This window comes from Apiotrichum porosum (assembly GCF_003942205.1).
Source record: "Apiotrichum porosum strain DSM 27194 chromosome Unknown scaffold_3, whole genome shotgun sequence".
Classification (NCBI taxonomy): Eukaryota; Fungi; Basidiomycota; class Tremellomycetes; order Trichosporonales; family Trichosporonaceae; genus Apiotrichum; species Apiotrichum porosum.
The window spans coordinates 2,416,083-2,430,450 of record NW_021167110.1 but is presented as its reverse complement, the minus strand read 5'-3'; the positions used below and the strand labels follow the sequence as shown (position 1 = coordinate 2,430,450).

The window sequence follows — 14,368 nt, the reverse complement described above, 5'->3', positions numbered from 1 at the left end:
CACAAGCACACAAACACTCGCACGGGCCCGGTCCCACTTGTACATACAAAGGCATCATTCCCGTTGTTCACAAAGACAATCTCTTTTCAGAACCATCCCACAACCTATCTGTCGCCATTTCTGAGGAGCCAATCTCCAAACACCTAGTTCCTTCCGGCACCTGGGGAGACCTGCTGGGTGAGAAGCGTGCCCTATTCGATTCTTCCCGGGTCCCATTCGACCTCCTTGTTAGCGCCATGAGGAGTCGGGTCTTGAGACGTTGCACCACCGAGCAAGACCTCGACTGGTATCTTACAATGATCTTCAGGCAGCCTTCAGAGGAGGATGACTCAGCAATTCAAACATCTCGACTGAGCCTTCGCCAGGTGAATGTCGAGGGTGGCTGTCAGTTCGACACATGCCTCATTCAACAGACCTTGAAGGCCCTACGAGAGCTCAAGGACAAAACTGTAAGTTGCCGCTAATGAGTGTTGACATTGTTAACTTACAATTTCAGCGCCGCACTGATACAGACAATGAGGACTCTGGGCTCGTCGCCCCCGACTTCACGCTGTTTCTGCAATGTCAAGTCCCCGACTGTCCTTTCGATCATCTTTCTGTGTTGTTTACCGCCGAGTACAAGACCTATGCACACCGCACCACTCTCGCAAGGGCTCTGGAGAAGCGAGTCATTTCCCTGCAACTTGGAAAATTGAAGAAGAGTGTTGAAGTCAAGGGACCGAGAACTCAAAAGTCCTCTGGAAATGGATCAGTGAGTACATACATACAGGGTAGGGTGATCAGAAGCTGACGCTCCAGAGTGCTTTATCAGCAACGACTCTCAGAAACCAGGGGCTGAAAAGTAACTCTGCTGTCGCAGATGCACGCCAGACAAATGCCAATGGTTGGCAGATGTTGTTCACCAACAGCCTTACTCTGCTCAACGGCCCAGAAATGGGAGCCATCGTCACCTCCCGCCCTCCTGTTCCACCAAAGAACGTCGCGGTCACCACGGTCGACTGGAACGACTTTGCTCTCTCCCGTGATGACAAGCTTCCGCTTGCTAGGGATGTGATGCGCCGTGACGCTCTGGAGAAGGAGCTAAGGAGACCTCGTTACGCCAGAGCTGACAATTTCAGTTCCGCACTATGATGACTTTGACGGTGTTATTGACGATGAGGTGCTTGACGGCGACGCTCCGACCCTCGAGGAGATGGTCACCATTCTCAAGAAGATTGGCATGAACATTGTCCTCGTGTCACCCGACTACATGGACAAGCTCATTCTCGAGATTACCGATGGCACTGCCAGGACCACTTCCGCGGAAGAACTGAGCGAGACTGGTAGCCCTGCAGACGTACCGGCGACTCCTGCCAAACCCCCCAAGCGCAAGGGACGTGACAGCGACGAATCGGTCAAATCGGCGCACACTGCCTCTTCCAGCTCGACCACCTTCAGTGAAAAGTTAGTCACCCCCGCCGGTCCCAAGACAGGCGGTGTCGCGGATGCCGCTGGAAGAGCTTCGGGGCCAGTGCCAGTCATGGCATTCTCTGGTGACCCCAAGTACGCTCGTGATGGGCACACAAGGGCGTTGAGGAGGAGACGGGCACGAAGGGAACGTGAATGTTCAGAACCAGAATAGCTACCAAGACTAGCATGTATCGTTCGTATGTATATGAAATCTCTCGCATATGAATGCGCAGAACGGAGACATCTAAATACGGAGGTTGAATCGTGATGGAGTCTGTGTTGTAGTGAGGGATTGTGCAATGCATGGAACGGCGGCGGCGGCGGCGCCGTTAAGTACAATCTCACGGGGGCCCGTGCTACAACAGTCTGTAGACCACGTTCTTCCTCCCCAAAGTAGCTGATGCTCACTAATACTGCTAGTGCCGTCATGGCCGTGATTCAATGCCCCTCCGCCAATCGTCCCGGTTTTGGACAGCCAAGCGCTCAACCCAACACAGAAGGACGGAGGACATGCGCCCCGCCAAGAATTCAGAAAATGAGTCCTTCGTTCATATATGATTGATATTAGTATTAAACATCAAGGTTTGATCGTATAAAGGTTAGTACACAAGATTCTGATTCTTGTAATCTGGGTTCGATTCCCAGTCAGACCTGATACTTTTTGAGGTCTGATGCAGCCAGATCCGTGTTGGCGTTGAGTACGCTTGCGATGGTGAACATGCTCTTTTATTCGTAGTGCTGTCTGTACATGGAGCGGAAGTGAAGAAGGAGCAGGAGCTATACATAACAAAAGAGACATCAGAAATGGGTGCAGGCCCGAAATCTTTTGAGAAAATAAAAACAAAAATGGTACACTAATTGATATAAATGTGGGCCTGCACCATGCACGAGTCCCTCCTTCCTTCTCTCTAAACGTTTTCGTCCTTCTTTTTGGTTTTCTTTGATTAAGGCAAAATTGCCTGTCGCCTACATGCCCAGCAGCGTGGGGCCCTCCTCGTCTGCGGCTGGCTCGTCGGCGCCCGCCACGTCCCACCTGTCCGGGACGGAGGGGAAGTAGTACCTGTCCATGGCGGTGCGGAAGCGTTTCCGGTCTGTATACAGTCAGTTGAGCCCCTCAAGCTTGTGACTCCATGCCAACTCACACTGCAATGGGGTCACGATTGTTGGATCGCCCCTGCCGCCACCACCCAAATCCTTGACCCACGACTCGACCTTTTTATCCCACGTAAACGTGCGGATGTAGTCGACGACACCGACGACCAGCTCGTTGTTCTCCGTGTCCACGCCAACAACGAGGGAGTAGTCCATGACGTTGAGGTTGGAGAGGAACAGCGTGTCGTTCCACAGTGCGGTCCGGAGGATACGCTTCGAGTGGTCGCGGAGGTAGAGGGGCGCAGTGTACGCCGTCTCCATGAGGTTTTCGTCGAGCCTGGCATGTCAGCTCAAGCAGGGGCGGTAACGACGAGCAGACTTACAGCACCTCGTTGACCTTGCCGGTCGGCTTGATGAGACGGTTCCTTGTGCTGCCCTTGAGGTCGTAGATCTTTGCAAACGTCCGCGAATAGAACAGGTTCTCCTGCACCAGCACGTTCATGTGCATCGAGCGTCCAGTCACGGCGTTGCGGTATCCAATCTTGAAAAAGCCGTACGTCTTGGCCAACGCGGTCGGCCGGCCGCGCTGGTGGGCAGTGGACGTGTACTCGAAGTATGCCGGGGCGAACTTGGTGAGAGCGTCCATCTCGAATCGCGAGATTTCCTTGACGATGAAGCGGTCGTCTGTAGTCCGGGTTAGCCATTGACACAAAACGATGCAACCCACCCTTGGTCTTGAGGAAGGCGCTACCCGACTTGCCGCCCGAGGCGTCAAACTTGGCACACCTGGCGAGCGACTCGACAAATATGTCCTCGCACTGGCACGCCTGCCTGAGCGCAGCAAACTGCTCGGCAAAGAAGATGCGACACGAGATGGTGCTGGAACCAGTCTCAAAGTCGTATTTCAGGTGGGTGCCCACTTCGCCCTCGCGGCGTGACGGGTCGTCGGCCTCCATACCTTCGTCAATGCTGATAATGTCCCACTGGCGGTCCGAGGTCATGGACAGGTCATCAAGACCGGACGGCTCGTGTCGGCGGGCCTTGGCCGCAGCGGCGACACTGCGCATTTGGTCGCGGTACGTCTTGGAGCTGAGGGTGAATGCGATAATGGACGTGGGCTCGTTTTCACGCACAATTACACGCGAGTCTGCAAAAATGTGTTCAGCCGCTGAGAGCGGGTACTCCAGCGGCGTGAAATCGCCAGCGCGGAACGCCCAGAGGCCAGTGAGGGTCTTGAGGATGGAAGACCGGGTCTCGCCGCCGCCAGAACTCATCTCGCTCTCGCTCATCTGGGACAACTGGCTGAAACCCTTGCGCGGACCACCTTCGTCCTGTGTGTCTGTCGTGGCGGGCTGCTGGGGCTGGGGCGTCATGGGTGGCAATGGAGCGTTGGTGTCGAATGGCGCGAGCTCAATGTGTAGACGGTCCTTGTTACGTGTGCTGGTGCCAGTGCCGCCACCGTCTGTGGCACTGTCGCTGAGGACACCACTGGGTCCGGCAGTGGGTGCAGTCACTTGGTCTTCGGGAGTCGAGGCCTGCGGAGGAGTCTCGGTGTGCGTCGACTCTGAAGGACCTGCACCCTCGATAGGCTGAGGGAGAGGAGAGGCACCTTTGGTTGGCGACGACACTTTACGCCTAGGCCGAGCACGGCCCGTTGAATCGACACTTCCGTCCGACGCGTCGCCTTCATCCTCCTCATTGTCCGCTGCACTCGAGTCCGAGTCAAACTCGTCCTTGAACGCATCGCGCATATTGTTGAAGACTTGGACTTTGGCCTTTGTGACGCCAACACGGCCCGCACGCTTGCCCCTAGCGATGGAAATACGCTTTTGGCGATCACGTTCGGCCTCACGAGAAATCTTGTCAAAGTGGCGAGCGATGGACGTGACGCGTGATCCAGCACCAATGACACGGCGGGGCAGGCCGCGGATCAGACCGCCGCCGGGGGACGGCTGGCCTGGGGGAGCAAGCACGTCTGTGGCCTTGCGTGGAGTGCGGCCCTTGCCTGCGATACGAGGCTTGCCCTCGTGACTCGCGGCCTTGGTGAGCGGCAGGCATGGCGACGGCGCGGCTAAGAGGCCATCACGAGACCTGTGACTCGGTGTAGGGGAGGTCGTACGCGAGATACGTCCGCCACGGGTACTACTCGAGGCGTCGACGGTGGCGGAGCGGCGTGCGGTATGCGATACAACGCGGGCGGCGTTGACAGCATAGCTGCGTTCACCCTCTGATAACAGTGTCGATCGTGGCTCCATACGGGACTTGGACGGTTGCTCGCGTCTGCCGCGAAGTCTCGGCCGCACAGGAAGCACACCGACATTCACGTCACTGTCCGACACGTCCGGCTCTGGACGAACGCGACGGGTCGTGCCTCCGGCGGAGCGTGGACGTTCCATGGACGACGGAATGTCCTGGTTGGGGATGGGCTCAAACTGCGGTGTCTGGCCCATAGACTCTTGAAAGCGTTTGACGAGATCGGCGACACTGGGTGCTGGACGGGTACGCCTGGGCAAGCGAGAGACGAACCCATGTGTGTCGCTATCCACGCCGCTGGAGGCAAGGTCCGCGGCGGTGTACGTCTTGGGAATGGAGCGGCCGGGGATGGCCGAGATGGTCGAGTCGCTGTCATAATCGCGCGGGACGTCGGCCGTGGTGAATGGGCTGGAAATGCGGGCCAAGGTAGGAGTCGGCGTGATAGAGTCGTACGAGGCAGTGATGCCCTCTAGCTGCATAGCGGCAGTATCCAGAGGGTTGGCAGCTGCCTCGTCCAGCGACATGGGCGAGTCGGTCGTTGGCCCGCTGTCCGGAAGCTGCAGAGTCGCCTCCACGCTCTCGGTGAGAGTAGGTGATGGGAGCTTCGATTCCGTGGAGCCCTCGGACTTTTCACGCTCATCCACCTCGGGCACAGAGAGGTTGGCCATTGTCTTGTCCATGGTGCCAAAGGGGTCTTGGGTCGGGAACAGGCGCTTCAGGTGCGTTGCAGTCACTGCGTGGTTAGCCTGCCGTACCTTTGGAGTAACCCACTTCTCCTCAAATCCTTCTCCGTGGGCATATACATCTTCTCGACCTCGAGGAACTCGGTGCTGCCCAGTTAGCGCCATTCGCGTGTACGGAAGCTGTGTACTCACTCCCACTGGATGACCTTGTCCTGGAGGGCCTGGAGCACCACGTTCATGGAAAGCACATCTGTCGCCGGGGTCTGCTTGTACGTCCTGTTAAGCATGTTGACAATCTCGTCTCTGTCGCCCACCGCGCGCGAGAGGAAGCTATCGCGGTCCTGACGAAGCCGCGGCAGCTTTTCTGGGTCGACCAAGTCGTCTGTAAAGCTTCTCAAGCGGAAGAGGACGGAATCGAAGAACGTGGCCGTCTTCTGGAGCGCGCTCTCGTACTCTTGGTTCTTGAGTCGGACTTTGTCCTCGACGCGCACCATGAGCTTCGTCGACGGTCGGACAGGTTCAAACAGCTCAACCTCGTCATTGTGGATACGAATAACCATGTTGAGGTGGGCGAAATAGCGAATGTGGTCGCGGTACGCGTCGTGCGTGCACTCGAATCCCGTGACCGTCTTGGGCGGGTAGAAGCAGTGCTCGAGGTATGCTCCCCAGGACATGCGCCACGTCTCCTCGTGGATGATGATCGGGTCCCAGCTGCGGTTGCACTGTCGGCAGTAGGACCAGGTGACGATCTGCTCCTCGTGGCCTGGCAGAGGGCACATGAACTGCTCCATGACAACTTGGAGACGGCGGTCGGCGTGGACCAGCACATCGTAGTGAAAGAGCATGAGCTGGTCGCAGGCCTTGTTCGGGCACCGGTGCGCAGCGTTGCTGACCATGGCAGAGAGAAACTGGCCCAGGGTTTGGTCATCATCCTGGTAAAAGTTGATCTGGTGACGCATGGGCTCGGTACACGGCTTATCCTGACCCTGGCGGTAAAGAGACTGCAGGTAGATGATGCCCTGGTAGTCTTTGGGATGAAGGGGTGTAGGGTGACGCTTGACGTAGTGTTGCCAGATCTTGACCTGCTCCGCATGGTCGTGGGCGACAAACGCGAGCTTGCTCGCTTCCGTATATTCGTCAGGCTTCAACAGGATGCGGTAGGGATCGCCGATGGCACCTTTCGTGGGCAGCGTAAGTAGCTGGCTCGGGGGCGCACTTGGCGGCAAAGGCGCTGGTGCGGCCATGGGACGGATAACCGAAGCCTGGGTCGTGCCGGCCGGTGGAGGCGGGGCTGGCATGAGCGGGAGACCAAGTGGAGGAGTGGGGCTTGGGGTAGGTGGCTGCGAAACTGAGGCTTGGGAAGTTGAAGACGACACTGCGGCGTCCACGTCGGGGACAGGAGAGACAGCCGGTGGGGTCACCATTTCGCCAGTATCGGTCTCCAGGACCACCTTAACGGGCTGCTCCGGGGCAGGAGCGGCGACGGAAACAGGAGCAGGAGCGGCAACTGGAGCTGGAGCTGGAGCAGCAGCAGCAGGAGCTGCAGCAGGAACTGGAGCAGGGGCTGGAGCTGGAGCGGCAACTGGAGCTGGAGCGGCAACTGGAGCAGCGGCTGTAGCAGGGGCTGGAGCAGGGGCTGGAGCAGGAGCTGGAGCTGGTGCTGGAGCTGGTGCTGGAGCTGGTGCTGGAGCTGGAGCGGCAACTGGAGCGGCAACTGGAGCGGCAACTGGAGCTGGGGCTGGAGCTGGAGCAGCCGCAGGAAGGGGTGGTGGCGGTGCCGGCGTCGGCGTCGGCGCAAGGACAGGTGTTGGTGTTGGCGAAAACACGGGAGGTGGCGCCGCTGCCGCTACTGCGAGGGCGGTGACACGCTTCTCCTCCTTCAGAATCTGCTCGGCTTCATACTCATCCCTCTTGATGCGCAGTTCCGTGAGCGTACGGTCCAAAGCAGCCATCTTGGCGAGGGCGTATGGAGGCGGAAAGCGCACAGCCACCGACGCGGACAGCACTGTGGTGAGGTACGGCTCGAGAGACTCTGCAATCTGCTTCGAGAGGCGGAGGGCATCGTATTGAGCCTGCTCCTTCTCCACGTCGCTCTCGGACGGATTCGGAGTCGAATGGTCCTCGGGGTCGTCCTTGTTGCTAAAGGCGTTGCTGGGGTCAAAGTCGCCAGCGGCCAGCGTTTTCAGCAGTTCCTCATACTCTTCAGGCAATGGTGGATGTATGGGCATCATGTGGAACTCGTCGCGGTAGAGTAGCGCCTCGTTCTTGAGGTGGTAAGCGACCAGGGCCATGAAGTCGGCAATGACCTTGACTTTGGTCAACGTCGCCAAGTCGCCACCGCGCAAGATGATCGTGCCGCCAAAGCCATTGTGCGTGCCCTCAAACCGCATGTACGTCTTGCGCCGGCCAGGGATCTGCTGGTGCTCAAACGTCTGTACCCTAAAGTCGGCGCAGCGACCCAGACGGGGCTCGAGGGCCAGTCGGTCCATCGAACCGATAATGTCGGCATGTGTACACCGCGCGACTTGGTGGATGGCGGAGAACTTGACACCGCGAGCAACGACAATGTTGGCCTCGTGCAAAAACTCGAGTGCGATGCGCGAGACGAACCGCTCAACGAGCACAATGTGTGGTCGGAGGTCGATGATACGCTTTGTCAAGAGACGGAGGTAGTCGCGCTCCTGCTTCATGATCGGATCCAGCGACATGAACTGTGTCTCGACGCGGTGGTAGTCGAGCGGGAATGTAATGACCATGATACGCGGGTTGACGAGTCGACGGGCCATGCCTTTGTGCGCGACATTCTTGGTGATGACGATGCCGTCAACGTACTCGGAATCGATAATCTTACCGCCGGGCACTTTTTTAATCTTGACATAGGTGCGAACGTCGATCGAGTCGCCAGCGCGCACCACGGGCCGCAAGTTGGTCGAGACACGGAGCAAGAGACGGCTCAGCACTCGGTGCCATGTTGGGGGGTTTGGAATCTCGGCCCGCTCGATGGACTGCTGCAGCATGTTGCTGAAATGGGTGAGCGAAGGAGCAGCAAGGATCTCGTCCTTGGTGGCAAACGAGTGTGACCTTGCACGCCACAGGCCATCTTTCCTGTCCGAATCCAGCAAGGCGTTCAGGCCGCGTAGGCTCGCCATCGAGCTGATTCGAGTGCGCAAACCCATCGTCAACTGTTGGTGTATCGACTCGTTCATGGCGCGGCCGTCGTCAGAGTCGATTGTGTCTGTACGAGGAAACATGACGTGGGGCATGTCGTTGGGGAATCCCACACGCCTGTCCCTGCCGTCGGCACCAGCCCCGGGACTCGGTGTTTGAGACGCAACGAGACTTTGAGGCTGCTCGTCCGAGTCGTCGCCGCCGTGCATGCGTCGGAACGGAGCACAAGCGCTGGGTCGCGTACTCTGCCATATGTGGCCCTCCTCGCTGTCTGAAATGTCACTTGGGTCCTCGGGCGTGAATGGCCGTTCTGGGATGTCGTCACGATCACGGTCCCGGTTACCGCGACTCCAGTACCGTGTCACTTGCGACTCGTCAATGGCGGTGAGCGACTCGTTGCCGTGGCGGGTGAACAGCTGGCTTGCGGCGTATGGTGACGCGGCAAACTGCATCTCGGGCGAGATGACTCGCTCCGGAAGACTGGACATGGCCGAGTTGATGGATCGGCGGTCGTCTTCGTCGTCATAGTCCTCCATGATCTTGAGACACAGGTTGCACACGCGCACCATACCGTCCTGCCCGAACCGGCGGGCACCGATAATGTTGGACGCACATCGACCGCAAAAGATCTGGCCACAGATACGACAATGGTGCTTTCGCCGCCATGTTGTGAACACCTGAGACGCGTCAGCTTCGTCCCCTCCGTGAGATACCGCAAGCTCACTGATTTGCAGTCATAGCACTCCTTGCAGTTGTCGTCCTCCATCCAGTAGTGCTTGCTTAAACCCTCGCCGCGCATCCGGCGAATGATCTTGCTCACACTTCCAGGCCGCTTCGTAAACCCAAGACTTCGCACACTGCGCGTGTCTTCTGCGGGCAGCTGAAATCCCGGGACAAACGAAAAGTTGTTTTGGCTCAGCTCTGCACTTGCGGAGATCATGGCCGACAGCGAGACGCTCGAGGGCGAGTCTGGGAGGGTGCCGATCGAGCCTCGCCTCAGGCGACCGCTAATGTTCTTGCCCCGCGAGATCGAGCCCGTGGCGGACATGGGGACAGACGGGACGTCAATAGAGATGGACGGGACGGACGCGTGGCCATGGCCATGACCGTGGCCGTGGTGCGCCGAAAGACGCAGGGGTGGCGGTGGGCCCATGGTACCCGCGCCGCTGCCTCCGCCGCCGCTCGCCTCGCCCTCGGCCCTGCTCGGCACGGTCGTCGTCATACTCGTGACGGGCGACACAGTCACCTGGGCCGGGGCGGCACCGGCGGGGCGCCAGTTCCGTTCGCCAGGGACCAAGTGTCGCCGGGCCACGGGCTGGCCGCCGGGAGCGCTGGACAAGGACGACACCGAGGGAGCTTGGGACGAAGCGGCCGTGGGCGGCGTGTTGGCGGACATGGACGTCTGTGAGGGCCGCGACGGCACAGGGAGCGCAGGGGGCGCCATGGTCGGGGAGAGCAGCGGGGAGGGCGACACTTCACCGGAAGGGGCGGTGATGGACAGTTGCGAGCCCCCAACACCGCGTTTCCCTGTGAGCTGCGGTGCGGTCTGGGATGATTGTGTGTGGGCGGCCTGAGCGGCAGCGGCGCTGGCTGCTGCTTGTGCGTGCGCGTACGCTTGCTTGCGTGCAGCCTCGGCGATGGCTTGAGCCTCGGTCTGCACGGGTGGTCCTCCGCCATTGCTGCCGTCGGTCGTGGTGGAGACGGACGCCGCGGCCGTTGCTGCTGCTGCTACTGCCGCCTTGTCCTTGTCGATTGCCTTGGCGGCCGGGACGGCGGGGACGGAGGCTGAGGAGGAGAATGTTGACTTGACCTTTGAGAGGATGGAAGGGAGGAGGCCCGGCTCGGGCTCGTCTGCGAATGGGTTGGGGAAGGTGGTTAGTCCCGAGACGGGGGAGGGGCGGGATGAGCTGGCCACCGATGCCGATGCTGCTGTGGGTGGACCAGTGTCGATGGTGAGGTGGGTGTCGAGGCCGGACATTGTGTACGGCGCGCGCGGGGGGAGGTCCGGGAGGGCGAGGCGAGAGATTATATGAGCGGGGTATATGGCATTGTTGAGTGGTTGTGGGAACGAGGGAGGAAGCGAGGACGAGAGATGGGTTGAATGATGACTGAGCGAGAAGCAGAAAGCGTGTGTTGGTCGTCGTCGCCTTGGTCTTCGCCAGTCGTTGACGCGGGGCTCAAACACGGACCAGGTGATGTCAGCTGCGTTTGGGTGGCCAATATTTGATCCCGCGCCCAGCCCTCCACCGCCCGCGCCTCGATGTGCGCGCGGCCCATTAGAAACGTTCGTTCTTATCAGCGTCCAAATTGCGCAGCAATAAACGAACGCGTCAGTACCATCAGTACAGAGTGTGGGTTGGCAAAGAGAAGCTTCTTCCCAGGGCCCATGTCAGCCTTTTCCAACTTCATTTACGTTGCTGTTAAAGATTCAGATCCTTCTTTCGATGGGCGTGTGAAAAGCACGTATACAGTCCCATCCAATACCTCCGTATCAAAATGGCCGACTGGGTTTTACAAAACGACCACAGATTCGAACCTCGTGGCCAGGGGCACAAAAAGTCCGATGGCGACCTCCAGGCCTTGCCACACCAGCCTTTTATCTCGATAAACTGCCAACTGGATAATATATGTAAAGCGCGCTTAACCAGTCGTGTACACACAGCCCACCGCGATGGTTGGGTAGGAAAAACAGCCGCTATAAAATGCAGTTGCCGGGCCAAACGAGGTTTGGGCCCAAGCACTTGTTTGGCCTGGTCACCTGTCGGCCTGCGCGCCCGTTGGAACGGTCGGCTTGACGAGTCTCACATCAGTACCGATAGAGTATCGGCACCACTGCTTGGCCAGTTGGCTCTCCTCGCTCGTTTCTCGCATCGTGGACCTGGACTCGAGCATGAGTGGCACGTTTGGTTCTGTAGTTCGGCGGGAGTTAGAGGACACTGCAGGCCATGGAGACAACAGGTGTGAGAGTGGTTGGCCGGGAGTACGGGAGTCTGGTCAATATATCGTTCTGGGCATGATGGATAGACCATGGCGGTACGCCACTGGTCCCCAGAGCTCGCCTCGTGGATTAACATGGATAGTGACATATGCTTCAAACTACACCCCGCCTCCCCTACTAGTGCGGGACAAGAAAATCGCTCAGCCGAGCGTCGCGGTTACGCGTCAACAGTAGTTGTGTGCCCTTGATAGCCTTCAACAACTTTTCTATGGCCTCTTTGGACATGCTTGCCGCACAGTTCTGCGCACACGCGTGTCAGCCTCATTCTTCCGTCGTACCCCCCGCACTCTTTCTGCCACTTACCTTCTCCCAAATGAACGGGTCCTGTATGACCAAGTGCTTGTCCTCCCACTCCCCAGGCTGGATGTTTCCCGCCCCCGTGCCCATGTGCGAGACCTTGGGGTCGTTCTCGGCATTGAAAGTCTTCATAAGCGCCACCATGGTCTCTTTACTCAGTCCCTGGGCGTTGATTTCGCGCCGGTACTCGTTCCTGCGACGGGCGGAATCGCCCTGAGGCTGAGACCGGGCGATGATGCCGCCGTTCAGAACGGACACGAGCTGGGTACGCATGTCGAATTTAAGACCGGGCCCGTCGCGCGAGAAGAAGTTGAAGAAACTGCGGATCGCGTCTGCAGCCGTGAGGTCGGGGTCGCGGCGCGTCCATCCCGCAGGCGGTTTTGTGCGGAACCATATATGTGCTGCCTGGCCCTTTGGCCTGCCGTACCCGACCCAGATGACATTGGCGTGGTGCTCGTCCTCGTGGTAGAAGGGAACGGGGGCCTCGACGCCTTCTTGCAAGTTGGGCAACTCGCCAATATGCTGAAGGTAACCGATGACCATGAGCGTGAGGCAGTACGACGACATGGAGGCCGGCCCGTTGGCGGCAGAAGGGTCGTTGAGGTTGTTGGCCGAGAGCCACTTCTTCATGGCATGGATCATGGGACGGAAGACAAAGGGCGACACCTTGCAGTATGCAAGTATCAGCGCCGAGTTGTACCTGTATGTCAGCTTGAACTCCCGCCATTGTAAGCTCACCACCCGCCCAAGTCATTGACATTAATATCGCAATCCAGGTCCCCTGCAACCGCCTTGAACTTGACGATGGGAGTTGTGGCATGTACGATCGCCTTGATGCCCCCAAACCCGGGTGTGTTCGAGAGGAAGTTTGACAGCCAGTACATGCTGTATACTTGGGGGACCCCCTTGAGTTTGGCCGCTGGGCGACGTCTGTTGGGGCCGCTTCTGCTGGATCCAGCAGACGAGGCAGTGTCTTCACTGGCGGTCCAGAGGTTCGGCTGGTCTGGGTCGTCAGATAAGGCTGTAACACGGGTGTTTGGTAAACGTACAGCACAATGGCATGTTCTTGTCCTGTGGAGCGTCAGTTGCAGTCCAGAGTAGTACAACTCACAATGACCACAAGGTCCAAGTCACCTCCTTTTCCAGTCGCGCCGCCCCACGACATACTACCAAACACATCCACCTCAAACCTGCTTCCACTCCTCAGCACCCGGTTGAGCTCCTGGGTGATTCTTTGCAGTATCGCAGACGTGTAGCGCCTTTGGACTGGAGACGGTTCGGCAAGGCGCCAGTCTTCAAGTATCGTGCGCTCGAGCTTGTCACCCGTGTGAAGCATGCGTTGGGGCATGTCAAAGCGCGGGCACGGCCTCGACGTGTACTCGTGGTACGCTGACCCGGGGTTGAACGTGTCACTCCCGTTTGTACCATCGTCGTGGACATGGACATGACTGTTGCCGTTGGGCAGGCCAGCACGGGCGGAGCTCATGGGTGGGAGTCTGACGGGGAAGAACTCTGGGCTGGTCGCGGACATGGTGCTTTTGCTCTTGCTCCTGCTCTTAGCAATGGGAGCGGCCTTGCGCGGGGCGGAATACGGTGTATGGGCTTGAGTCTGGGCTCGGTGTGCCGGTTGTTGTTGATGGCGAGTGGGCAACGTCTTGCCACCGTTGTCGCCCTTGGGCCCGCGGACGGGTCCCTGCTGCTGAACATCGACTGCTGCGCCCTTGGCTTTCGCTGCTCGCAGCGCTTCCATCCTATACGCCGCTGTCAGCAAAACATCTCACACGTCATAGAAGGGGGCACTTACGCCTCCCTCAGCCCTCCAGGCTCATCTCGCTGGTCCAGCTTGGCCTGTCCAGGACGCCGATACTTGGCCCCTCCTCCTTTGCCCTTGCGCGACGAACCATCAGACACCGGCGTGCCCGCCTGGCTCCTAGATGGCGGCGGGAGTTCGTCCATGGGAATCCACACGTCGTCTGTAGGAAACCACAGGGATGAGTTGTCGCTTGCACCTGTGTGCGTGACGGACCAGGAGCTGTTTTGATCGCGACGGTGCTCGGTGTACTCGTGCGCCCAACGGTTGGTGTGCCGGTTGGCGTCCTCAAACGGCCAGCCTTGCGAGACAGATGTATAGGCAGCGACGGACTCAGATGGCACAAAAGTCGGCAATCCAGCTACTGTCCACAAATCGCTGTCCAACGGCGGTGGGAGTAGAGGCGCAGGAGGCGGGGAGGGTCCGGAAAGCGTGTACAGCGGCCGTCCGTTGTGCGTTTGTTGAGCCGCGGCGAGCTGTTTCACCCGCTCGATAGTACTCGCTGTCCAGATACTCTCGGTGAGATCGGCGCCAGAAGAGGCCGTGTGTGCGTCGCGTAACGCTGTAGTTGTAGTGAATGACGGTACCGGGCGGGCCGTAGATGAAGTCGCGTCGTAG

General features: G+C 58.9%; 3 protein-coding genes and 1 non-coding gene across 4 annotated transcripts; 2 read left to right on the top strand and 2 right to left on the bottom strand.

Moving 5' to 3' along the window:
• Positions 1-236: 236 nt before the first annotated feature.
• EHS24_006491 (uncharacterized protein) lies at positions 237-1,621 on the top strand (the record flags this gene model as incomplete). The annotated part of the gene is made up of 4 exons (XM_028621938.1): positions 237-449; positions 497-751; positions 799-1,060; positions 1,119-1,621. The coding sequence occupies 4 exons, from the start codon at positions 237-239 to the stop codon at positions 1,619-1,621; spliced, it is 1,233 nt and encodes a 410-aa protein (XP_028478390.1).
• A 409-nt stretch (positions 1,622-2,030) lies between these two features.
• On the top strand, positions 2,031-2,102 carry EHS24_006490. Its single transcript has one exon. It is a non-coding gene; the product is annotated as a tRNA-Gln (tRNA).
• A 313-nt stretch (positions 2,103-2,415) lies between these two features.
• Positions 2,416-10,623, bottom strand: FAB1 (1-phosphatidylinositol-3-phosphate 5-kinase; the record flags this gene model as incomplete). Its single annotated transcript, XM_028621937.1, has 7 exons — positions 2,416-2,540; positions 2,592-2,878; positions 2,925-3,225; positions 3,269-5,527; positions 5,566-5,624; positions 5,670-9,322; positions 9,370-10,623. 7 exons carry the CDS (start codon positions 10,621-10,623, stop codon positions 2,416-2,418), a joined length of 7,938 nt encoding a protein of 2,645 aa, XP_028478389.1.
• A 1,137-nt stretch (positions 10,624-11,760) lies between these two features.
• On the bottom strand, positions 11,761-13,896 carry EHS24_006488 (uncharacterized protein; the record flags this gene model as incomplete). The annotated part of the gene is made up of 6 exons (XM_028621936.1): positions 11,761-11,883; positions 11,947-12,640; positions 12,679-12,943; positions 12,990-13,011; positions 13,052-13,691; positions 13,745-13,896. 6 exons carry the CDS (start codon positions 13,894-13,896, stop codon positions 11,761-11,763), a joined length of 1,896 nt encoding a protein of 631 aa, XP_028478388.1.
• Positions 13,897-14,368: the final 472 nt, after the last annotated feature.